The sequence below is a fragment of the Lissotriton vulgaris genome, chromosome 9 (assembly GCF_964263255.1).
Source record: "Lissotriton vulgaris chromosome 9, aLisVul1.2, whole genome shotgun sequence".
Lineage (NCBI taxonomy): Eukaryota > Metazoa > Chordata > Amphibia > Caudata > Salamandridae > Lissotriton > Lissotriton vulgaris.
In genome coordinates, this window is record NC_141697.1 from 577,334,428 (window position 1) to 577,361,362 (window position 26,935).

The window sequence follows — 26,935 nt, forward strand, 5'->3', positions numbered from 1 at the left end:
CCCATATTAAGAAGTATATAACCAGCATTTGCAATGCAATAGGTCTTGCACTTACGCTAGTTTGAGCTATTGGCATTGTAAATGACAATGCGTTTTATTTATGCTTCAAAAACCAAAACATATATAAAAGGCATTGTCATTTACAATGCTGATTGCTCAAACTTGCGTAAATGCAAGACCTGTTGCATTGCAAATGCTTGTTTCCAGTGAGTCTTGGGTTTTTCCTCGGGGCACTGTGTTCCCCTTTTCTGGTCTGTTAGCCTGAGGAAGATTCCCTATGGTCGCCCTCAGAGCCATAGCTAAATATCTATTTATTCATGAGACTTTTACTCTGATTGTTTACGCGACTCAAGCTCTATAAGTTAAGTGTGGATGGCAGCCCTTTGTCAATGAAACCCGCTTACAATCAATTTGGAGACAATACGTTATTATTAATTGTAGTGTCCACTTTGTTTGCAAGTATTTTAGTTTTACAAGCATCTGTTGCTCTCTTCCTGAAGCCCTTTGAGCCCAATGGGCTTTGCGCGCCTGGCACTAGGTTAGTTCTCTTTCATTTCTGGTGTTTTGCAGGTATGTTTTAAGATCTTCTTAAGAGTTTCTTGTTGCTCAAATGTGGGTCATTTCTAATTGTATGTTTTCCTCGTCTTCATTGCTTGATTTTGCTCGCGAGTAAGTATCACTCATAGTCATTGAAATGTCACTCATAATTTCAGTGAAATTATGAAAATGTCACACATAGCAATCTCAAACCTTGGGAGGTATGCTTCTAGCAGTTTAGAAAGCTTCCCAGACGAAGAAGAAATACGTCATAGAGTGCGTCACTGACGTACGCCCGTGTGTTTCCGCCTCTGTTTCCTGGGAGATGAGGCGCAGACGCAGTGCTTGGAACGCGATTCATACTCATCATAATGCCCGTGCGTGGAACGCACTGCGCATGTTTGGGTTGTAGTTTCCGTACGTTTCACGCCGCCCTCTGAAGAGGATTGTTGGTATCGCACATGCGCTTTTCCCATTCTTAGTTTCGCTTTCAGGTGCTTGCCGACTCGTTTTACTTCGCACCCCTGCTGTACTGTGCGGTCCGGGTATGCCGCAACCCCGGTACCGCGCTATGGGGAGGAGAGCCGGCTACACTATCCCGCCCTCGGAGGGCCGCTCCTACAGTGGTGAGTGCTGACACACTGACGTTGGAATCCCCTTGCGTGTCGCCTGGTCAGTTGGTACGCAACAGTATCGTCAAGTCGTGTTTCTACTTCTGCTCTTACGTTTACTAACGAGAAAAGACAGTAGGATTTAGTATCAGGCCAAGTCCCTCTGGCATAATCCTTCAAAACCCACAATTGCAAAGCACTGTGTTAGATATCGGGAATATCGGGTACCGCTCCCTCTTGAGCACACCCCAAGTGCTCCAGTCCCGAGTTTAACCTCTCACCCTAAGTATCACTTGCCTGGATGGTGATCAGTGACTTTCCCATCGGCAGATCCTCTTCCCGAAAACTGATCCCTGTACCAGAATATCCCCGACGTATTTCTATTGCAGTTAGGGATGTACGTATGGTATTCCACTGTTGTTTAAACTTTAACGATCTGTGTTAAATAAGTTGGTTGGTTTATAAGTGATAGTGATCTGATGAACGTATTGCAAGTGCGACCAGTGTTTTTTGAAACTATTAACAGTTGGGTGACAGTGGCACGAACTGCAGCACTCACTTTTAGTACCTAGTCCTTACCTTTACGGTAAGCGTTATTGGTATATAATGTGATCAAAGGGGTGCTAATCTGTGAGAAATTCCTTGTCACTCTAAATGGAGCTATTTCAAGAGGTGAAACTAATCCCACCAAAGTGTCCACACCGCACCTAACGCAATTAGACAGTGGTCCCGCTAATCGCCCCAACAGCTGCACTGGTGACTTGCCTACCTCTGCCCCAGACACCTCTATCCAGGTAGGTGTTCGAGGCCTTCCTCCACCCGCAGACTCCTGCATGCGCCTCATCCCTGGTGGTCCAGTGGGAGAGCCTTGCTCTTCTGCTGTTCCGCTTTTGTCTGCATGTTGTGCCCTTTTTGTCTGTCTGTCTTTTTTTTTGTATCGTGCCTTTTGTTTTTCTGTTGACCCTGCTATTTTTCCCCTTTTTAGGTCGACCGTGAGCCAGCGAGACTTCTTGTAGACAAGGAGCGAATAGAAGCCCCGCCCACTCTCCACCCATGTTTACCATTGGCTTGTGTCATTGTCTGACCTAAATGCTGGCTTCTGATTCGTCAATCCGCTTGTTAGTCCCTCCTTAGTACTGCCTCCTCTTCATTTGTCACCTCCCATGGCAGTCTCTACAGTTGAAGCTGATTGAAGTAAACATGGAGCATTTCTCTAGCCCGGCAGACCGCCTAGAAGATTAAACGGAAACGTCAGGAACGAGCGATCTGGAGCAATGAGGCACGAGGAGTCTGGATGAATATAAGCACCAGACAGAATATAAGCACCAGACAATCGACATTATTATCCACTCTTGGATAATTTAGCCCCAAAATGACGATAAGGAGCGGAAAGCTGTAATGTCCTACACAAAACGAAAAGATGCCCTGATGAATACCTTCATTCAAAATTAGACCTGGTCCCTCTTTTTTTAAGGTTAAAACGCGTAAGCTTTTGTGCGTTGGAGGCCAAGAGTAACCACACAAGAGAAAGAATGCACTGAAAAGTGCAATGTCTGGACTTGAGTAAACGATTGTAGACTTGGAGTCCTTCTGTCCATTACTCTGACACCCATAGGACCGATAAAGTAACTTGTCATCGTGGATTTAGATAGAATAGGTCCCGATACTTCACAAATAATTGTAGGACTAAGGATTCTTTTTCCTTTCTATTTATGTGAATTATGTGTTTTGTTTAACGGGTTAATCATGTGTTTTGTGTACTGTCACATTTATCAGTATATGTTGTGTTCCTGATCCTCTTTTTTTTGAATAACAAGATTTGTTATTTGTAAATATTGTTAAATGTGTCTACACCGTCTCTGTAAAATGTATATGAGGTGCATGTTGTAAATAGTGAGCAAGAGAAAAAAACTTGATTTAAAAAAAAGAAAGGAATGAATAAAAGAAAAATAAGCCCAGAGTTAATAAATATGACTTCTGAAGGCATAAAGAATAATGTTTGATCAATGGGGGGAGAGGCATACCCTGTAAGACTAGTTTTATCCTCTTCATTTGTCACCTCCCATGGCGACTGCCTCCCTTACTTCATTTGTTACATGGTACGTGATATTTTAGACTGCCAGCACTATTTTCTTTAAGGAAGTTCTCCTCAGGAAAGACTTGCCTTGGTGCCTTCTTTAACAAACCGCCCGCCCGTCCGTTGTCCTTGCCTTCTCCACAACCCGCCATCCCGCACGTTGTCCATGCCTTCACCCTCCCTCCCTTTGTCCATGATGCCAACCATTTACAATGCAATAGGTTTTGCATAAATGCGAGACCTATTGCATTGTAAATGCTTGTTTTCATTTGTGTGCCTTGCTTTGTCCTCCGTGCCTGTTTTCGCTGCCCTTTTCCCCCGCGTCCCGTTCCCCATGCTGATTCCCGCTCCCGCCTTCCAGCTGCACATTCCTCCCCCATCCCTATTTAATGGCGGCCACACCGCTGGCGCGTCAAAGGCAAGCCCGTCCGCGACCAGCGCCAGGGACCCTGGTTCTTTGACCAGCCACCACTACGACTCAGCTGCCCTCCTCGTACTCAACCCCGGAAGGAACTATAACTGCCAGCTGTCCACGCCGAACACCACCCACAGCCAGTTCTCCTGCCGTCACTGCAGCCAAACCTTCCCCGCACCCCCACGGCCGCCTCCCCTGCACCGGACTGCAGCACCTCCAAAGCTTTGAGGTGCATCCTTCTCAACATGCGCTCCCTGCATAGATATGCTGTAGCGATCTGGGACCTCCTCGACACCCTCTCGCCAGACGTCCCCTTCTTCACAGAAACTTGGACCAACTCCACTTCTGCCCGACATTGCAGCCGACATCCCCGGTGGATAGAAGATCCAGAGGAAGGACCACCCCAACCGCCCATGAGCTGGACTTGCCATCGCACACAAGAGATCACTCTGACTCACCACCTCCTGCGCGAGCGTCAGCCCACCCACCACCAAACACCTACACTTCCAGATCCAGACCAGCCCCAGCACAACCCTACAAGTCACCCTCGCCTACAGACCTCCCGGACCTCGAACCATGTTCACCACTACCATCGCCGACCTCACTGCACCCCACGCCATCGCCTCCTAGGACTACATACTAATCGGAGACCTCAATTTCCTCCTCTTCAACCTCAGTGACCCTCAACTCCGCCCCCCTGCTAGACAACCTCGCCAACCTCAGACTGAAACAACTCGCCACCACCCCCACCCACAAGGCAGGACACACCCTCGACCCCATCTTTGCAGGAGGTTAACAACTTCCACTTCAGTCACACCACTCAGCCCCCTGGACGGACCACCACTGCTTACACTTCCACGTCGACAAACACACTGCCCCCAAATCGGCACCCTGCTCCGCGAAGGAACTGGAGCAAGGTCACAGAGGAGCAGCTCAACTCAACCACGATGCTCCTCCACCTCGACAAACGCCAACCTCGCAGCCAAAGAACTTCACAGATGGATCACCAACTGCGCAGACGAGCTCGCACCCCAACGTAACCCCAACAGACCGCGCCCCAGAAAGGCCGTCTGGTTCACCTCCGACCTCAAAGAATCCAGACTAACATGCAGACGTCTCGAGAAAAACTGGAGAAACAGAATCCCCAGAAGACAACACCATCTACAAGAACGCCATGACAGAATACCATCAACTCATCAGATCCACCAAAAGGATCGTCATTCGCAACAAAATCCGCGCCAACTCCAGCAACTTGAAGGAACTCTTCAGCATCATCCAAGAATTCACCAAACCCCCCAGCGAAACCACTGACATCACCCCCTCCCAGGACCTCTGCAACAAGCTTGGATCCTACTTCCATCTGAAAACCAAGGGCCTCTACGACAACTTCAACGGCCAGGCACCTGACTCCGAAACCACTCCCCTGTCCAGCAATTCCAGCCAGCCAACACACCATCCCCCTGGACACCAGTCACCGCCCAAGACACCACAGCAACCATGAATGGTATCCACTCGGGGACCCCCCCGGACCCCTGCCCCTGTTTATCTTCCACAGAGACGCCGCCATCCCACCGGAACTATGATGCACCATCGCCACCTTCTAAATCAGCAATTTCGTTGGCGACTGGGAACATGCAGAAGTCAGGCCCCCACTCAAGAAGCCCTCAGGAGATCCTATGGACCTCAAGAACTACTGACCCATCTCCCTCCTTCCCTTTGTGTCCAAAGGCAGAGAGAAGACTGTCAACGTCCAACTAACGAAATTCATCAAAGAAAACTCCATCCTCGACCCCCACCCCCCCCAATTTGGATTCTGCAGCAACCACAGCACTGAGACTGTTCTACTCGCCACCACAGATGACATCCGCACTCTCCTCGACGAAGGACAAACCGCGACCCTGGTCCTACTCGACCTCCCTGCAGCCTTCAACACCATCTCACACCGCACACTCCCGGCCAGACTCCACGATGCTAATAAATAATCACCACTGGGTATGGGTTCCCAAGCAGTAAGGCCAAACCCTGCCTTAACTAGTAATACCAAACAAAATGCCAATACTGCCAATTGATTCTACACACTTATTTCGTTCCGTGCATATGAACAAAACTATATGCAAGAGAGAGTCTTATCATTGAGTTAATCCACTCAATGATAAGACTCTCTCTTGCATATAGTTTTGTTCATATGCACGGAACGAAATAAGTGTGTAGAATCAATTGGCAGTATTGGCATTTTGTTTGGTATTACTAGACTCCACGATGCTGGCATACAGGAAACAGCCCCCGACTGGCTCAGCTCATTCCTCACTGGCAGAACCCAAAGAATCAGCCTTCCTCTCCGAACCCACAGAGAGCCACTGCGGAGTACCCCAAAGATCACTGCTCAGCCCTACGTTCTTCAACATCTACATGGCCCCCCTTGCCGCCATCGCCAGACAGCACAGACTCAGGATAGTATCCTACGCTGGCGACACCCGGCTCATCCTCTCCCTCACCAAGGACCCCATCACCACCAGACTCTACTCCCAGGAAGTATTGAAGGACGTCGCATCCTGGATGAGCAGCAGCTGCCTGAAGCTCAATTCAGAGAGGAGAGTGGTCCTCGTCCTTGGATCCTCTCCCTCTCCATGGGACAACACCTGGTGGCTCACCGCCCTTGGCAACCCCCCCAACCCAGATGGACCATGGCCGGAACCTCTGCATCATACTCAACTCCTCCCTCTCCATGACCCGACAGGTCAACGCAGTTGCCTCCACCTGCTTCAACATCCTCTGCATTCTCTGGAAGACCTTCAAATGGATCCCCCCAAATCAAGGAAGACCGTCACCCACGCACTCATAACCAGCAGACTGGACTACGGAAATGCCCTCTATGTCAGAATTAGCACGTCTCTGCTCCGCAAACAACAGACCATACCGAACACTGCAGCCAGAGTCGTCCTTGCCATCTCTCGCCACAAACACATCACCCATCACTTGAGAAACCTCCACTGGCTCCCTGTTGAGAAGAGATTAACTTTCAAGATACCCACGCCTACAAATGCCTCCACAACACAGGACCCCAATATCTCAACAATAGAATCTCCTTCCACCTACCCAAGAGAAACCTCTGATCAGCCGACCTCACCGAACCCCAACGCAACTGCAGAACAAGAACAGGTGGAAGAACCTTCTCCTGCATCGCGGAAAAGACCTGGAACAAGCTCCCGATCAACATAAGACGCGCACATCTTCAGAAAGACCCTCAAGACTTGACTCTTTGACTGACCGGAGCAGCTCCCCCCGCTCCTTGAGAGTAGCGCGCTCAATATTCTCTGATTGATTGATTGATTGATTGAAATACGAGGTTATACAACTAATAGCGAACGATGCAATTAAGACAATGTGGAAAGATGCGCTTTTACAAAATGCCCATAAGTCAATTTATCTGTATATCTCTTTTTTGCAGGAAGACGCACCAGGGCTATCCATTTCTTATTCTCTGCAGTCTTTAATCACTACATTCAGCTGATCTCCAAACAGCTTGTACTCAGATAAAGGAATGCTTATTAAAAAAAATTTTCTGTGCAGCCTCTGCCTTCTATAACCTCATACATAGCGGTATCCTGGTTGCTCTGCAAGAGCCTTCAGTTGTTGCAGGTACACTTGATTCATAAGACCGATCCAACAGAAAACAAACTTGTTGTTCCAATATGGTCAGACTATTAGTGATATCGCTTTTCTGTTGTTTCTGTCCTTGACAATGTTTCAGGAGAGATTGTACTACGTAAGTTGTGTATGTTGCAGTTCTGATGACAAACTCTGAGGCTGCAAAGAACCTCTTAACTTCCATCTCAAACCTTTTATTAATAGGATCAAATGGAACAACATCCTCTGAGATAATTACACATTGAGTGGATTAGCCAAATCATCTGTTGTGCTATTTCCTGCTCCACGGGTATTATGTGTTCGAAATTCGCTGATATTGGATTCCAAATGGCAAGGAAATGATTCCCCAATGGGTACATATACAGCCTGGCCCAAGGACTAACCATGATGGTTACAGCCATTCATCCCTATACTAGTAACCACTGTCTGTCAGACTTTAAGCCCCCCGAAGAGAAGTCAGCTCTGTTATTAGTCTTTGGTGTCATAGGAAAGAAGACTTTCCCCCGATCTGTCATGAACTGTCCCCAGTGAACTGAAGTTCCTGTGTTGGGATCAGGTGAGACCTCACTTGCCTGAACAACACCCATGCTCCTCCAGGCACCTGCATACTCTCATTGTATGGGATTGTACCTTAGGAAAAAAAGAGGAACATATCAGCCAGTCGTCCAAGTACAGAAATACGTGAGGTCCCCCCCCATCCTCAATGACCTCATCAAACCCCATAAAGCATCCAGGAGCCTTTGCTGTAATGATTTACATCTGGCCGAGGTCCCTAGAATCAGGAGGTCCCGCACCGGAGGACGTCTCTTCTCCTACAACGCCTCTAAACTTTGGAACTCCCTGCCTCTCTCCATCCGCCAGGAAATCAACCACCTCTCATTCCGTAAACAACTGAAAACATGGCTCTTTCCATAAAACTCCACCGGTTCCTCACTGCACGTCCGCAGCGCTGGGATGCCCCTGGGTAGCCATGCGCTGTATAAGAGCAAAAAACAAACAAGCATTTGCAATGCAATAGGTCTCGCATTTACGCAAGTTTGAGCTAATGACATTGCAAATAACAATGCCTTTTATTTTTGTTTTTAAAACATAAATAAAAGGCATTGTCATTTACGATGCTAATAGCATAAACTTGCGTAAATGCGAGAAATATTGCATTTGCAAATGCTTGTTTCAGCTAGTCACGCCCGAGCTTAAGAGCCTGATGAGGCTGAAAGTAGGTCACCTGTATACAGTGACTAGTCCCAAACAGGGAAGAACGTCGCCATGATTATTGAACATCTCTGAGAGATATTTGTCTTTGGTTGAGAAAATATATTTGATGCATTGTTCCTCATCATTTCCACAGACATGGAAAGCAGTGCCCTTCGGTGCTAGGCTGGTGTGTTTGGGCTGCATTGGGCTCCTTTTGACTTTTCCAATGTTTTCCAGTGTTTTTATTATTTATTGTATACAGCATATGCTTGCAAAAATAAAAATTAAAAAACACAATACCCTACACTTGCTAAGGCCAGATCTCTTGGCTTTGCCACTTCTTGTTTAAAGTTGTCCTACCAGCACAGCTGCTACGCTGTTGCTTGCCATTTACAAGGTAAGAAAGGGTACCCACTAGTACTTGGGGGTGGGGGCTCCTAGGGCTGAAAGGTAAGAAGACAGGCAGTCCCGAGGAGGCCCTATATGAAGACGCGATGTTTACGGGATAGCAGTGGAGGGTGGAGGAGGTATACCTGGAAAAAGAGGATGAGATTTAGGGAGATAGTGGGGTTACCTCGTGCCACAACAGAATAAACCCATTTGCACTGGGGTAGTAGTGTTAAATCCGGAGTGGCATCTGATGGAAGAGGGCCATGAGCGGAGAAGAGCTACACCTGTGGTGGAGGTCCGAAGACACCTGGCCTGAGAGGGAACAGTCCCGGGGTCATGGAGATCCTAAGAAAACACAGTTGAAGGTGTAAACAGTAGGGAGAGACTGCAAGGAGTCCTGTACGGGGCAGCAGTAGAGTGTAAACAGGGGTCCCCTGCTAGGGGCTGGTAATTGGCGCTCTGAGCGGGATCCCTGTGGGTGGGAAGAGCAGTCTAGAGATTGGGAAAGTGCTGCCAGGTGACACCACGCCTTCTGTCAGTGCAGATCTGGGCTTTAGGTGGCGATTATTTTGTATTTTAGCTTCCCTGTGTTCTGTATGGGTCTGTAAGTCCCCGCATGCTACGAATGAGCAGATGACTAGAAATCCGATATTGGCTAAAGAAGTCTGACCTGACAAGATGTTGAGCAGCTTCGAATCTCGGCGTCGTCTCAACATCTTGTGATTCTGGGCAGATCTCTTATTCCCCCTGTGCCTTCAAAAAATGAACGTGTCCATGTGTGATGTAACTGGTGCTCATGTAAAGCGCTCCAGTACCTTTGGGTCGCTTTCCCGCTATATAAAATTGCAAAAAAAAACAAGCATTTGCAATGCAATAGGTCTCGCAGTAACGCAAGTTTAAGCTATTGGCATTGTAAATGACAATGCCTTTTATTTATGTTTTTTAAACTAAATCAAAAATAAAAGGCATTGTTATTTGCAATGTCAATAGCTGAAACATGCGTAACTGCGAGACCTATTGCATTGCAAATGCTTGTTTTTAAATGCAATGGTGTATGGTGTGAAAAAAAGGAAAGGAGATTTTATGATAAACATTTCTAAATCAAAGAATAGAAAACTTCATTTGCAAACAGAGTTTCGACCAGAACAAGACATCATGCACCTAAACTTACAGGCAGGTCTGGTGGCTCAGTGAAATAATCCATTTATTGCATGATCTGTCTTGGGTGCACGCAGCCGTGCATCCTCCAGGGGGCGATGTACTCTGTGCCGTATGTCAATAGAACACAGGCCTGCCGAGTGGTGCAATCCCTGCTTCTCCCGTCTCCAGTGAGAGATGTAACGTGGGCGCCGGGTAAACTCCCAGACACGTGCTGACTTTTAGCTGTGATCTCACGCGCTCGTGCAGCTTGTGTTTATGCTCCATACACATAGGGGTGTGTCAGTGGTGCGGCAGGTGCAGCAGCGCCGGGGCTCGGAGGCGCCCCCTCCGGCCTGATTATTGCTGTATGTTACTAAACAACCAGTTGTAGGGAGGGAGGGGCGTGTTCCCTTGCTGCGCCGCTGCATTGCTCGTCTGAAGGGTGGGGGGTGGGGTCATCCATTTTAAATACTCTGGCACAGCGTGAGGCTTGTTAAATCTTGCATAGAGATGTAGGCTCCGCAGATGAGAGGCTTCACTAAATGGAAATGCTTTATTTTATTTAGACATATTCTAAGTGCCAAAGGCAGGGCCAGTAAACTCTGCCCCGATGCACAGTGCATAGAAACCTGCAAAGGGAGCTCCGAGAGAAACGGGAATGCATGAGCTCTTTTTAGGGACCAGGGATAACTGCAGGGGGCCCCTCTCGTAAGGACTATTTGGGGACCCTGAGGTCTCTCAATACTTGGTTCTCCCACTGTTACGTCTTCTGCCTGGGTTCCAGGGGTGTAGCTAGCAATGGTGCAGCAGGTGCAGTGTCACCGAGGCCCAGGACTGTTCAGGGCCGCCTGTGCCCTGATTAGAAATGCGTTTGCTACTCATCTTGGGAACAGCGAACAATGGCTCATTTTCCATGTTTGAATTGGGGGGAATGGCACCCTTGTTTCACCACTGGTCGACTCAGGCTTCCCGGTGTCCTGGCATGTCTGGTCAGGGCTCTGACCTTCCTCCTGGCGACACTGACACTTCAAGAGGATGCTATAGTGTACCTACTCTTGCACAGTTAGAGATACGTGTGCAAGACGCACACTACACTCCCTCTCTGGCACCCTATCCTGCCACAGACTACACCGCCAGAGCCGTGAGGAAAAGTGGGCACGCCTTCCATACAGATTTACTGGTGTGAGCCACCGGGCTCCTACATGCACATACCGTGTCACACGCATGTTGACGGCCAGCGGTATTAAACAAGCTCGTAAAACGAGAAGACACAAAGTAAAACCCGTGCCTTATAAAAAACAAGCAACGGGTTATAGTTTTCTACAGGTAACTAGGCCTGGGTGAAATGTCAATTACCCTGAAGGAATTTGTATAATTCAAGAATTTCACGTCATGGGTATTGCACAAAGTTTCAGAAATTATGCCATTAGGCCCGTCACGTAATAACACCCCTTTCTTGGCAAAATTATATGTAGCATGGGAGTGGGGAAGTAACGCAAAGGAACCAGAATGCAAGCAGGTGTGGTTGACAGTAATTTTGGCAGTATTTTTTTACGTGAAAAGCAGCATTGCGTCCTAAATTGACACGAGGATGCATTTCCCACTAAAATTCCAAATTTCACATAATTAAGCGTAATGTATCCAATTTCATGCAATTCTCCCAAAATTTCACATAAGTGCATGAAAGCAAATTACGTACAATTCACACACTACAGATTACTTGCCTGCAGTTACCTTAATGGTACGTACTTGTATGCAAGTTTCCCTTATCAAAGAACTTAAGTGTATTCCTGGATACACTAGTTTCAGACTTTCATGCAGGACTACAGCACTATTGTAGAACAGTCGTCTCAGCTTGTGCGTCCATCATCCCCTTTGGTATCGCCACTGATGTCTGGGCCACGTTGCTCTGGAAGGGTTTATGGAACGGTACTGAAATGAGAAACTTAACCTGCAGGCTGCCTGAATACATCACCCCGTCCGCACGGCGCCCCAGGCATACAACGGCGTCATCGGCCTGTGTTCACAGCCCGGGATCTTGACACAATTCCACAGGTCTCTCCAGCCATGAAACACAATCGAGAGCGCCCGGAGGAGGCGAGACGACAGAGCAAAAGATAAATAATAATAATGGGCGAGGGAGAAATAACGGTTTGGGGGATCAAGAGTCGGTAACCACGGGGAAGAATGCCCAAATACAGAAGAGGGTCTTTGAAGTACGTCTGGAGCAACATCAGCGATTACTAAAACGATGTGGATGATGTGGGCCAGGGGCAGAGTGTTTTAACGGCTACGGGTGAGGGAAAGGACATAACCGAAAGCGCTCGCACACATTCACAGCAAAGAGCCAGCAGCAAAAGCGCGCTCACAAGGACAAAGCTGACACTGAAAAAGCGCGCGTCCGACTCGTGTCCACATTCAAGTAAGTATATACTAAAGTATATACAAGAGGTCTCGAATGCTCGACCTAAAAAAAACAACAATATCTTTAAAATGTAACAACCCTACTAGCAGAGCCTCCCCTTCAAGCTCAAAATATATATTTTTCTTCCCCTTGTGCTTTCCTTCCTTCGTGTCTGCAATTGACAATGAGGAACAAAACACTCTTCTTTAAATACAAGCATCCAGAAACCAGTTACAATTAAACTCCATATCGCTGACCAAAGAGCGAAACTCCCACTTCCTGCCGCACCCTGTTGCTAAGATGCATTTTACCCAAATCACAGCTGTGGCCCAGGTAGTGATTGTTAAAGTCTATTTAAATACTGACATTTGGCTGCCCTCCCTATTCCCATCAGTGTCCTGGTGGCAGAAGGACGACAGTTTCAGCATTTGTTGCTGGACTGTTAGCCATACTTTGGAAAGAAGGGGGCACCTCTGGTCTTACTTATTCCATGTCACTCTTCCTTTGACTCCCCGTATTTCCATAGATTTGGGTGCCCACAGATTTAGTGAAGGGGAAACCCCTGGTCTTATTCATTCCATGTCACTCTTCATTTGACTCCACCTCTTTCCATAGTTTTGGGTGACCCCCAGATGCACTCCCAGCCACCATGTTGTGTTCACAAGCCCGTGAAACCAGCCTCCCTGCCTCCCCCCACCCCCTGTGAGCTGTTTAAACTGTGTTTTACTGGGGCCTGTGCACTTCATTTTTTGGCCAGCAGGTGGAGTAAAGTTTCATTCAAACAGTATTGTTAGATTTCAAGTTAGTGAGGACCTTACCTGCTGAAGTCCAAAGTGTGGATTGAGCCTGTCTGTCTCCTAGGAGATTCTGAACAGGAGAAACAGCTTCCAACTCCCTGGCCAGCAAACCTTGTCTGAGGTTGCTGAGGCCTTATATGGTCTGCTAGTGGTTGGTACATGTCTGCACTGATTGGTGGTTGTATCTGGTGTTTCTATTGGATTAGGGTTTGTCCTCATAGGGTGGGTATTTGAGGGTTCTGATTGGTTTCTGGGTCTGTGATTCAATCATTGTAGGGTTGGGACTAGGGCTAGGGTTAGGATTTCTATTGGAAATGGGGACTAGGGCTTCCTATGTTATTGGTTGTTGGTAGTAGGGTGAGACTAGGGCTAGGGTTAGACCTTTAATTGGAAGTAACAATTTGGGCTTCTGGTGTGATTGGTTGCTGGACTAGGCGTGGGACTTAGAGTGTGGTTAGGCTTTCTATTGGAAGTAGGGACTAGGGCTACTTGTGCCATTGGTTGCATGGACTTGTTTTGGGACTACTGGTAGGGCTAGGGCCTTTATTGGACGTAGAGATCAAAGTTTTTGAACTGATTGGGTGCTTGGACTAGGGCTAGGATTGGCTGTACGGTCATGGTCTCCTATTGGTTCCTAGATTTTAGGGCTAGTGTTGTGATTGGATAGTGTTAGGGCTAGGGTTCCCATTGGCTGAATGTGTCACCTGATTACTAGGGCTATAAAAAAGGCCAGGCTTAGGGCGTCTCACCCCGGGCGTCGAGGCTAAGGGCAGAGAGAACAAGGGCAGTTACCTGTTTGATCCTGTTAAGGTCAGAGAGGACAAGGGTAGTTGCCTGTTTGAACCTGTTAAGGGCAGAGAGGACAAGGGCAGTTGCCTGTTTGATCCTGTTCAAGACTGGTCGGGACTATGGCCAGAAATGCTGCCCTTTTTCTCATTTAGCAATACCCAGCCCACACCATCCACATCCACAAACAGAGCAACACACTCACACCAAATGTACACCATGCACAGATTAATGTACCAGCCTGCACTACAAACCCAACCAAACCACATCTACACACCCTACTATCCCAACTACCACACATATACCCCATCACCTACAAACAGTACACAACTCTATTCTATACCACTAACCAATACACTCATCACTAACACTACACCAATCAACACCATACATAACTACATCCCATTCAGACACACTCTCCCTGCTGTAATTACACCTAACAGACCTTCCATCAGTTGTCCAACAAGCACCCTCCTCTCCCTTCTACCATAATAACACTAACACACACTGCACACCACCACACTTTGTAACTCTTGCAACAAATATACTTTCAATGTAATTATGGATCTACATATTTATCACTTTTTAATAATTTAGCATTTCCAATGCACTACCCTATTTCTCAGCCTATACTTCGCTCAATATATCTTCTAGCCCAACCTTCTGACTCATCTCAAACTTCTTTCTACTACTCTTTCCAATGCACTACCCTATCTCTCATCCTATACATCTACCAATATATCCTCTACATCCTCTCTCTCATTTACCCAAACCCCATACCACTTCTATGATCCCCAAAATAACCCTTTCTAGACTCTCTCCTACTCTACCCCTCCTTGTATCATCTGACACCTCTTTTACTATACTGATCCCCTAAAACAAACCTTTCTAGACTCTTTCCTCTGAGTCCCCCTCCAAAACACCTTTTTACTCATCCAAAAGCATCCTCCTATTGCTAAGACCTATTTTTTTTAAATTTTTTAATTTTTTATAAAAAACAAAAAAATAATAATCTTTCACTCTTTTATCCCTCCGCTATCCTTTTCAATTGAAATTGACAGACTAACATGTTCACTTCTCAAATTCCATATTAAACTATACTATAATACTACCCAAATAACTGAATAACATATCCAATACTCAAATTGCTTCATATTTTTTTTTTACTATACTCATTTTGAACAGTAATCCTTTATGGATTCCGGAGTGGCGTGCTACTCACCAGAAAAGCGATTCAACTCCCATCAGGGGTAACAAGTTCTATATGAATGCAAATCTTTCTTCCCCTTTTATCCCTCCGCTATCCTTCTCACTCCAAGTAGCTGACTAATATCCACCACTGAAATTACTTCATATTTCACCATATTAATTCACCACTAATCCTTTGTAGGCTTCCTGAATAGCGTGCGTCAACAAGCGCTATATAAATACAAACCTTTGTCCTCCTCTATCCTTCTGCTATCTTTCCAAATCCAAATATCTGACTAACCTACCCACCACTTATAATGTACTTGCATGTTTCACTATACTAATTCAACTCTAATCCTCAATGGGTCCCAGAGTAGCGTGCTACTCACCGAAAAAGAGCTTCAACGCCTAGTCAGGGGTAGTAAGCGCTATATAAATGCAATTACAATACAATACAATACCCAGCCTCTGTAGTTGTGGGTAAAGTGGGTAAAATTAGCTTGTTACTTGTCTTGGTGCCCGGTACAGCAATTACTAGACAGTAATTACACAAAACCTCCACAAGTCCCAACTTCTGTGTTCGGGAGACCTGTAATGGTGTCATTCTGAGGGACTGTGATTGCCTAACTAAATGCTATATAACATTAAGTCATTGATGGTTATTGTATAGCTGTGATTAAGCAGACGGTCTGTTTCCTATGCCCTTTCGGTATGCTAAATGACTTTGGTGCCGTTTGACAGATTTGTGCAAAATTTGGAAAACCGACACTGTGAGGTTCATTATGTGAAGTTTTCTTCTCCTCTGTTCAGCAGGAAAAAACTAAAGGGGGTGGGATTAAAAAAGGAATAATTTTCCATTCAAGGATCCATCGAATTGTGTTCTCTGCTACAGTAAAAAGTGAAAGGAATTACTAAACCTTTACTCAGACTAGTGCAAGTTGCTATTTGGTGTAAATCGATTCAGTACTAATAAAGGGCTTTGCCTCTCTGGTTGAGGTATGGGAGATTCAATGGATTTGGGGCCTGATGTAGGTAGCCCTTTACCGATCGGAATCGGCCGAAAATACCGATTTTCGGCCGTTTCCGATCGGTAAAGGGCTATCGAGATGTAGGGCAATGAAAATCGTCCAAATCGGTAAATATACCGATTCGGAATGGCTACCGAATCGGACATAATCCGAATCGGAAATACCCCGAATCGGTAACAGAAGGAATCGGTAACATACCGATTCGATAAAAATACCGATTCGGTACATGTACCGAATCGGTAGTGACACCGAATCGGAAAAAATACCCATTCGGTCCATGTATCGAATCGGTAGAGACAGCGAATCGGAAAAATTCCGATTCGGATAACCTACCGATTCGGGAGAGTTACCGAATCGGTAAATCTCCGAATCGGACAGAGAGAGAGATTTAGGGAAGCACAGAAATACCGATTTTTGGCTCAAAATCGGTATTTCAAAATCTGTATTTACCATGGATTACAATCAGGTGGTAACCAACTTCAACCTATAAAAATAGACCCAAAATGCATTGCAACTTGCAGGATGGCTGCTTTTTATGTCATTGCAAGGCGGCTACGGCTACAGCATGAAGGAGAGAGGGAATGGCAAAGAGAGGAACAGGTCTACAGACAGAGGATCACCCTGTTCATGCTCACAGAGGCAGAGATCCTACAGAGGAACAGGCTGGACTCAGACACCATTCTGGAGCTCATCAGGGACCTCAAACCACTGTTGGACCACCCCACCCCAAGGGCACACGCCATCCCAGCGCACGTGCAGGTGCTATGCAGCCTACACCTGCTTGCGTCTGGCAGCTATCAAAGTGGAGTAGCTGCGGTAGGAGGGGTGACCCAGAGCAGCCTGTCAAGGTTTTTCCACAAATTCCTTGACGCCATGATACACAGGATGGACCAATACATCTCTTTCCCTGCAACCCACGCAGAACTGGTACAAACAAAAGCTGACTTTTACCAGATGGCACAATTTCCCCAAATCATCGGCTGTATAGATGGCACGCACATTCCGATTTGCCCACCTGCTGACACAGAATACATATACCGCAATAGGAAGTCTACGCACACCATCAATGTTCAGGTGATCTGCAATGCGAAGTGCACCATCACAGACCTGGTCGCAAAATTCCCAGGGAGTACCCATGACTCCTACATTTTTCAACTGAGCGGCATCTATGCACGGCTGACGGCTGGCGAATTTGGTGAAGGATACCTCCTAGGTGAGACACATCATCAGACCCCCATAACACAAAGTAGCTAAGTGAAATACATGTTTTCATGTGAGTAATGTTACCCCTTTTCCTTCTAGGCGACAGTGCATATGCCCTCCGCTCATTCATACTCACCCCCTACCTCAACCCCTCTACACCCAGCCAAAGGAGGTATAACCGGGCCCACAAAAGCACAAGGAATGTAGTTGAACGGACCTTTGGCATCTGGAAAAGCAGATTCAGATGCTTGCACAAGAGTGGAGGTGCAAGGCAGTATACCCCCATCACCTGCTGCAAGATCATAGCTGTCTGTGCAATGTTGCACAACCTTGCGGTGAAGAAGGGCACTGAGGTGGAGTTGTCAGACTACGAGGACCATGACGACGACGTTGCTGTGCCACAAACACAACCTGCTGGGGTGTCTACGCCAAGTGATGGCAGATACAGACATGAGGAGATTACAGAAAACTATTTCTGAGTGAGTACAGATGCACAGACAGGTCAATGGATGTTAGGAAATGAAATATTTAATAATGTTGCAACAACGTTACTGCACTGATGTGCAACAAAAGAAAATGTAAACAAAAAGTTGTTAAATGTCAATTGTCCGGGTTGCCTCACCCGCCCTGGCAAGCTTATTTTTTGCTGCGCTTAGCAGCCCCACTGGGATGTGCCTCTCCCCCTTCTGCATGTCCAGCAGCCTCAGCAGAGCGCCTGCTGCTTCGGCGCGGCTCTGACACTGCGCTGGCCGGGCTGCTGCGGCTGCTGCTGTCCCCAGCCTCGCCCAGGTCCAGGGCTGGATTGCCAACAGTGTTTGAAATTATAAGTGCCTCCATGGCGGTCGTAATGCGGGCCATGCCCCTAGTGACCTCAGCCGTGTTCTGGGTCAGGCTGGCCTCCATATTTGCCCCACGTTGGCATAGCTGGACGGTAGCAGCAGCAAGGCGGTTGATTGCCCTATTATGCATCCGTGCATCCCTGCGGCGAGAGTACTCATGGTCATCCAGTTTGGTACAGAACTGCGTGATGGCAGTGGTCATTCGGCCAAGACCTGTAGCAATGTCCTTATTGCTTTCTACAAATGTCTTAAACCCCTGCGCCATCTCTCCCATCTGCAGGTTATGCACCCGCAACTGGCGCTGGCGGCCAAGATGGATTTAGCCTGCATCCGCTGGATCTTTACCATACTGCCCTCCAGCCCTTGAAACACGCTGCCCTCCCGTGCTGGAAGAGCACTGCTGGATGTTCTGCGCCTCCGGGGATTGCTGCTGCCCTGCTGCATGGGCTGGGGTGCCACAGGTGTAACTGTGTTGCTAGCTGGGGCCTGACCCGCTGCTCCCTCTATGGGGTTCAATGGAGCTACAATAATACTCCTGGCAGGAGATGTGGCAAGTGCAGGGTGGCTCTGTGGTGGAGAGTTATCTGGGGAGAACTGCAATGGGGGCGTGCCAGATAGTCAGGGGGAGTGTAGAAATGTGAGGGAATGTCCAAGGTCCTCCTCATTTTCCAGGGCACTGGTGTTCTCATCCGCCTCCTGTGCTGCTTGACTGGTGCTTGGCCCTGCCACCGCACTGGCAGATGGTGCTGGTGCTTGACTATCTCCTGCTCCTCCGCCTGATGGTGCCCCTAGGTATAAAGAAGCATTTGTGAATTGAGTGCTGGTGTATTACAGTCACTACAATTAAAGCATTGCACATATCATTTCAAATACTTTGATTCAGTTTCACAGTTCTTTTAATTATGCTTCTGCACTGGCATTTGTGCCTAGTTCTGCTGACTACATTTACCATGATGCATTTCTCATGTCTGTTGGTAGCAGTACTGGGCTGGGGTTTGGCTGTGCATTGGGTCTAAAGGGGAGGTGTCTGGTAGGGTGTGCCATGATGCGCATGCTTCCTACCTTTAGCTGTAGCTCTGGCTGAGCTATCCAGGTCCCCAACTCCAACCACACTCTCCCTCTCGATGGTAGTCGCCACTAGTTCCTCCAGGTCAGTGAGGGGTGGCGCCGGGTTCCTGCCTCCACCAGTAAGTCCTGCTTGCCTCTGCAGCTCTGCCAGTTTCCGCTTTGTGAGGCTGCGGATATCATAGAACCTCTTCTTGAGGTCGTCAAGGCTCCTGGGGGTGACACCGACAGCGTTGACTTTCTCCCCTATTTCGCTCCACAGCCTCCTCTTCGTGCTCTCAGGTACAGTGAGGGACAGCCTCCCAAACAGCTGCCTGTGTACCCTCACCACCTCCTCCACCAACACTTGCAGCTCCATGGTGCTGAATTTTGGTTTCCTCTTGTGCCCAGCCTTCTGGCTCTCAGTGCTGCTAGCCATGTTTCACAGTGCTCTGGATCCTTCTTCCACTGCTGCTCACTGTGAATGCTCAGCTCAGGCTGCCTCTCCAGAAAGTTCTTAATGAGCTGCACCTGCCTGGGTAGCCACTCCCTGCTAGGGTGGGGGAGGGTGGTTCCACCTCATTGGCTGTTGTCTTTGGTTTCAGTTTGACTTGCTTGCCGAATCGGCATTCACCGATTCGGTATTTACCGATTCGGATTTTACCGAATCGGTAAATACCGAATCGGTATTTACAATGCGTTCCTATGGGCCTTTTGGCCATGGGGTTGTATTGCGATTACCGATTCGGTATTTGCCGAATCGGTTGTAGCCAATTTGGTAAATTCCTATTCGGTGAATGCCGATTCGGTACGTATCGAATCACAATACCGATTCCTACCGAATCGGTATTTTTCCGATTTTTTTTATTTTTTATCTACATCTCATTTTCCGATTTCAAAATACCGATTCGGTGTGATTCGGTATTTTAAAATCGGAAAATGCGTATTACCTACATCGGGCCCTTGGTCATATAAACATTTTACCTGTAAATCCGTGGTCATCCGATAATTTCAACTCTCTACTTATCTGTCTGCAAGCTACATTTTTATTCTGCTAGCCATTTACGTGATGACAGGAACTGAAGCCTGCATCGCATATCTGGTCAGGCCCAGGTAGTTGCGGGACAGTGACAGCAGTCACAGGCCTAACAGTATATACTTTCTTACCCCCCCCCCCCCCTCTCAGGATTTGGTGCCCTGCTTATGGTTTGTCAGAATGCTTGATATGGTCGCTCTGTACCAATTGAATGCGTTTGATCTGATGAGCAACCTTTTCAGTCTACTAGTCCAATAGTCTAGTTATTTTATAACTTTTATTATGACGGAATCTGAAGATACTTGATGCCTTGGAGTGCGGCAGTGATAATTATTGGTGTAAGAACAGCTATATTGAACACAGAGTATCTTTTCAGGAGCGATTGCATTGTTTCTTAACCATGAGATTTGTTATGGTTCAGTAAAATGTGTCTTGCACGTTGTTCTGAAATCTTGAAGTTCCTAGTGCACAATTACAACTGTTCTCAAAAATAATACCTTGGCGCTGGACTTCTGTGTTCCTCAGTATTTCTTTTGACTTCTTTTTGTTGCCACTATAAACATAAGAGCCACAACCATCTGCAACAGAGTCAAAATTCTGTCTGATGTTTGAAGCAGAATGGCACTGAGAAGGTGGAAGCTATGCTGTGTTCATGGCCGAGCATGGCCTAAGCAATGCATAGATTCTACTTATTTTTTAGAATATTTTTTTAAGATGGTCTGAATTAACGTTTTGAAAAGATTGAAATTCCTTATAACTGGAGGTTAGAAAATTGATGTTTGGGTTGTGTACACATGGTTATAGTTTAATGTTCTGTGTGGGGAACAGCCATTACAACGCAGGTTTTACCACGCGTTGCTTTTACATCCCATGCATTACAACGCATGCGATGTTACAACGCGTGGTAAAACCGCGCATACCATTACATCGCATGCGCTTTTACAACGCATGCGATGTAATGTGTAATGGCGGCGGCGGGTGCGGCTATCCATGTCGTTGTGAGGAAACTTAGGCTGTTTCCTCACAACGACGTGAAGCAAGCAGGAAGGAGGAAGCAGGATCCGACGGCGACGCTGGAGAAGAGAGAGGTAAGGGGGTTTGTGCAAGGGGGGGGGGTAATTTTGTAGAGTTTAGCGTAGTTTAAAAGTAGTATGGTAATGTTTGTGTTGTGTGTGTTTTTTTAAAAACGTTTTAGTGTGTGTTGTGGTGTTGTGTTTGTTTAGTGTAGTGTATTGGGGAGTGTAGTGTAGTGGTTATGTAGTGTAGTGATTTAGGTTTTAGGGTAGTGTAGTGTTGTAGTGTTTGTTTATTGTAGTGTATTAGGGTAGTGTAGGGGTGGGAGTAGTGTGGGTAGCGTAGTAGTATTTTAGAGTTAAGGGTAGTGTAGGAGTGGGAGTAGCATGGGTAGCGTAGTGGTTTAGGGTAGTGTAGGGGTGGGAGTAGTTTGGGTAGTGTAGTAGTGTGGTAGTGTTTTTGGGTTGGGGTAGTGTAGGGGTGGGAGTAGTGTGGGTAGCGTAGTAGTGTTTTAGGGTTTAGGGTAGTGTAGAGGTGGGAGTAGTGTGGGTAGTGTAGTAGTGTGGTAGTGTTTTTGGGTTGGGGTAGTGTAGGGGTGGGAGTAGTGTGGGTAGCGTAGTAGTGTTTTAGGGTTTAGGGTAGTGTAGGGGTGGGAGTAGTGTGGGTAGTGTTTTAGGGTTTAGGGTAGTGTAGGGGTGGGAGTAGTGTCGGTAGCATAGTAGTGTTTTAGGGTTTAGGGTAGTGTAGGGGTGGAAGTAGTGCGGGTAGCGTAGTAGTGTTTTTGGGTTGGGGTAGTGTAGGGGTGGGAGTAGTGAGGTTAGCGTAGTAGTGTTTTAGGGTTTAGGGTAGTGTAGGGGTGGGAGTAGTGTGGTTAGCGTAGTAGTGTTTTAGGGTTTAGGGTAGTGTAGGGGTGGGAGAGTGTGGGTAGTGTTTTTGGGTTGGGGTAGTGTAGGGGTGGGAGTAGTGTGGTTAGCGTAGTAGTGTTTTAGGGTTTAGGGTAGTGTAGGGGTGGGAGTAGTGTGGTTAGCGTAGTAGTGTTTTAGGGTTTAGGGTAGTGTAGCGGTGGGAGTAGTATGGGTAGCGTAGTAGTGTTTTAGGGTTTAGGGTAGTGTAGGGGTAGGAGTAGTGTGGGTAGTGTAGTAGTGTGGTGTTTTTGGGTTGGGGTAGTGTAGGGGTGGGAGTAGTGTGGGTAGCGTAGTAGTGTTTTAGGGTTTAGGGTAGTGTAGGGGTGGGAGAGTGTGGGTAGTGTTTTTGGGTTGGGGTAGTGTAGGAGTGGGAGTAGTGTGGGTAGCGTAGTAGTGTTTTTGGGTTTAGGGTAGTGTAGGGGTGGGAGTAGTGTGGGTAGTGTAGTAGTGTGGTAGTGTTTTTGGGTTGGGATAGTGTAGGGGTGGGAGTAGTGTGGGTAGCGTAGTCGTGGTTTAGGGTAGTGTAGGGGTGGGAGTAGTGTGGGTAGTGTTTTTGGGTTGGGGTAGTGTAGGGGTGGGAGTAGTGTGGGTAGCGTAGTAGTGTTTTAGGGTTTAGGGTAGTGTAGGGGTGGGAGTAGTGTGGGTAGTGTAGTAGTGTGGTAGTGTTTTTGGGTTGGGGTAGTGTAGGGGTGGGAGTAGTGTGGGTAGCGTAGTAGTGTTTTAGGGTTTAGGGTAGTGTAGGGGTGGGAGTAGTGTGGGTAGTGTTTTTGGGTTGGGGTAGTGTAGGGGTGGGAGTAGTGTGGGTAGTGTTTTTGGGTTGGGGTAGTGTAGGGGTGGGAGTAGTGTGGGTAGCGTAGTAGTGTTTTAGGGTTTAGGGTAGTGTAGGGGTGGGAGTAGTCAGGGTAGTGTTTTTGGATTGGGGTAGTGTAGGGGTGGAAGTAGTGTGGTAGTGTTTTTGGGTTGGGGTAGTGTAGCGGTGGGAGTAGTGTGGGCAGTGTTTTTGGGTTGGGGTAGTGTAGGGGTGGAAGTAGTGTGGTAGTGTTTTTGGGTTGGGGTAGTGTAGGGGTGGGAGTAATCTGTTGTGTATGCGTAGGGATAGAGATGTAATTTACGTTGCATACTTTTACCACAAATATAGCTTTACCACGCATGCCTTTGCGTTGTAATGACATGCGTGGTAAAAGCATACTTGTGGTAAAAGTATGCGATGTAATGGCATGTCGTTGTCATTGACATCGCGTAGTAATACCCGGGTTGTAATGGCATGCGTGGTAAAGGCATACTCGTGGTAAAAGTATGCTATGTAATGGCATGTCGTTGTCATTGACATCGCGTAGTAATACCCGCGTTGTGATGGCATGCGTGGTATCAGTATGCGTTGTAATGACATACATTCGTTTTGTGCTGTACCACTGTATCATGATCATTGTTCTTTTTTGATCGGGTGCTCTTTTGTTGTAAACATCTGCTTCGGCAGTTAGAAATGTTGACAAAGGTATGTAAAATAAAGGTTGTCATCATTCTGTTGGAGGACCCAACTGTAAGGAGTGAGTGCCAAACCCTCTTATTGAGTGATGGTGTTTGGAATGCACTTTGGAAAATATAAGTGGGTGATGCACCAAAATATTTGCTTCTCTGTATTCTTGGGTGACTAGGAAGAACTCTTATGTCAAATGAGGTTGGCGGAGAATGAACTGCCTATGTACACTTCCAACCGACACCGGGACTTTCCCTGAAATGCTGAGTGGGTTAGTTACATTTTGATTGAGCTGACCGAGACAGAAGACTGTTAATTTATGGTTTAGTAACTGTTTACTTACAACCAGTAGAAAAGGGTGGCATCGAGCGGGCACTCCATGAGCTGCTGGGTGCTTGTGATGATATTCATTCAAATTATTGAGATAGTAGTTGTCTGTATAGGGTGCTGTGAGGCATCCTGCACCACTAAAGTAAATTTGGAGCATAAATGAATACCTGCATAAATAAAGTAATGCAAGCGGTTCTGATATACCGATTGAGAGAAATTATTTAATTGATGTACACCTCTCTAGTCTTTCAAGCTCTGACTGTTTTGTTTGTGTTCCCTTTTCTGTACAGAACACGACGATCGTGTCACTAGAGGCTTTCCTATGAGGAAGAGAAAAGGGCGCGGGCCCTTCAGGGCACCGCTGTTCATGGACCAAGGCAACAGGGCTCGAAACCGAGGGGATGGTGGGCCTCCTCGCCCCCTCCTAGAGGACATAGATGGTGATGTCGCCATGAATGATACCACCACTGACAATAACAGGAGCCGATAGTAAGTAGAGTTTGTTTGATTCACAAGTAGATAGTAAGTTAAGTTTGTTTGATATATTCAAACTTGTAGGCTTACTGATGGACTGTGGGGGAATATGTATTGGAAAGTTGAGACTTCATTACTCTAAGACATGATGTTAATATAGTATTTGCACTGGAGAACGGAGTTGCTCGCTTGGAGTGCTTAGAGATTGAGGGGTTGACAATATGTTCGGCATAGGGAAATCAAATGTTGACCCTCTAAAATGGGACTGGTAGGTTCAAGGGTTTAGCACTATTATTGAATAGGCCGCCTTCAGGGCCAGATTCTCCCAAGGTTTCTTCAACATTGTTTACAGCTGAAAGCTTTTCTTCAGTATTGCATCCAGCGTGGAGTCTCAATCTTGTTTGGGTGGGGAAGGATAAGAGGATGGCTTCATCTTACTCCACTTGTTGCCAGGTATACTGAAGCCATAGAAAGCTGCTGCTTGGCTTGTTTTCTCCCATAGGAGTATTTGTGAACATTTGATAGGTCTTATCCTTTGCTCTTTAGCATCAGTATTGAAGATTTCTCAAAAAGTTAAAAGTTGTCAGTGCATTGATCTAGTCTTCTTTTTATATACATTTTTTTAATTTATTTTAAATTTAACATTGAGTACGGAAGATTAGAGTGCACAGACCAAAAAATTATTGTCATGAGCAAAACTCCACCCAAAGTGACTTATCCGCATCACTTTAGTGTGTCTCTTTAATTTAACTGCTTTTCAAATGGCATACCCAAAAGGCAACATGAAAAGAGCATTTTTGTTTCAGCCGTAAACGCAGAACTGAAAAGGCTATATATTTCACATCCCTAGAGGTCAGAGTACATAACTTTTGCTTTAGCAGGAAAGATTCAGCGCTCTTACAGCATGGACTTCCACTATTCTGAATCTTCAGGTCCTGTCGATAAAGCTAAAATTCCTCCTTTAAGAGGTCCCCTCTTCTAACCCTCTTACCATCGTCCACTTGCTCTGGAACACATTGAAAGATGGTTTATTCAACCGTAGATCATCATAGGTTTGAAGGGAATCCTTCAAAATAGAAGCCACGTCACAGATTTGTGGGGCCTTCAAAATGGACCTCATTGTGACTGATGTGTGCTTCCACTTTCCAGTTCAGTGTCATCACAGGATAGTTCCATGACATTGAATTGATAAAAAAAATGTAAACTGTTGGGCATTTTGATTCTGACTCCAACCACTTTTCAATTGACTTTTCAGATGGCGGTTGTGGTGTAACATTTGACCCCAGGGTGATTTATGACTTGTGGTCTTATCAGCTTGGATTAATCAAATCAGTTGTAAAATTTGAGGATATCCTATTGGAATTAAATGCGGTAGCTGACATATAAAATCCCGCCAAACAACAAGAATGTTGGTACTCCAAGAACCTACAGTTGTGAAATTGCTGTTTAAATCACTTAAGCTTTGAAGGAGATCTCTTCCCATGTAGAATATTTTGTTTGGTATAGTGGAACAGTGAATTATTATTATTGAAACCTATGGATCCAGTTACCATAGCCCGTAGCTACCCACACCATTTGATATTATGAATCTATTTTCATTTTAAGGCATTTGTATGGCACTGAATGTACCCCATAGTGTTTCTCTGTGTTACCTGCTTATACAGTCTAGTAAACAGAAGTGTCGACTAATGATTGTGGCATAAGAAGGGATGCAGTACATTCCATGTATTGGGGGCTATAGTACTGTCAACCTTGCCTTCTTTCTCTTCCGAGGAATAGAGAACATTTTATTCTAAGATTTCAGGAATGAACGTTTCTGCACATTTTTTTCTTGGTGATTGACCACTCCTAGCACAGTATACAATGCGCAAGGACATGAAATAGCCCTGCAGTAGATTAAAAACCACTTTAGAATTTTGAGGACTGTAGCTACATGTTCAAGTCTGCAATCCTCTGATAGAAGTCTAGTTGTTAAGATGTGAAGAGGTTGTGACCTGGAAATGACTCTGTTATTGAAATAAAAGCAAAAAGACTTTCAGTTCCTTAACAAGACCCAACCAGAGGCATAATGGTGAGGTCTACACGGTTTGCAAGATTCTCCTAATAAAAGCAAGATGTTTTGAGGGCAGAAATGTAAGAGGATAGAGAAAGCTGTTTTTCTGTCTTAATGATGAGATCTCCACTGGTTTAAGGCTAGCTCCTAATTCAGCTGAGTTGACAGTTTATTGGTAGATCTTCTACATCATAAGGGCACACACTAATAATCAGTTTCCAATCAGATTTTTGGAAAAATATTTATTGGTTCTTTATATTCTCTAATGTAAATTACAAATATATGTTAAGATATGCATGCATTTAAGGATATCTCATCGCATTTTGTACCTCCCCATGCTGTCTA

At 46.3% G+C, this 26,935-nt stretch overlaps 1 protein-coding gene across 1 annotated transcript in view; it reads left to right on the forward strand.

Annotated features, from left to right (window-relative positions):
* The first annotated feature begins 869 nt into the window (after positions 1 to 869).
* LOC147691863 (nuclear RNA export factor 1-like) overlaps positions 870 to 26,935 on the forward strand; it is a 964,523-nt gene continuing 938,457 nt past the window's right edge. The window contains exons 1-2 of the mRNA XM_086938137.1: positions 870 to 1,163; positions 24,354 to 24,552. Of these exons, the coding sequence (XP_086794263.1) occupies positions 1,085 to 1,163; positions 24,354 to 24,552 (278 nt within the window). The 5' untranslated portion in view covers positions 870 to 1,084. The remainder of the gene's footprint in view (positions 1,164 to 24,353; positions 24,553 to 26,935) is intronic.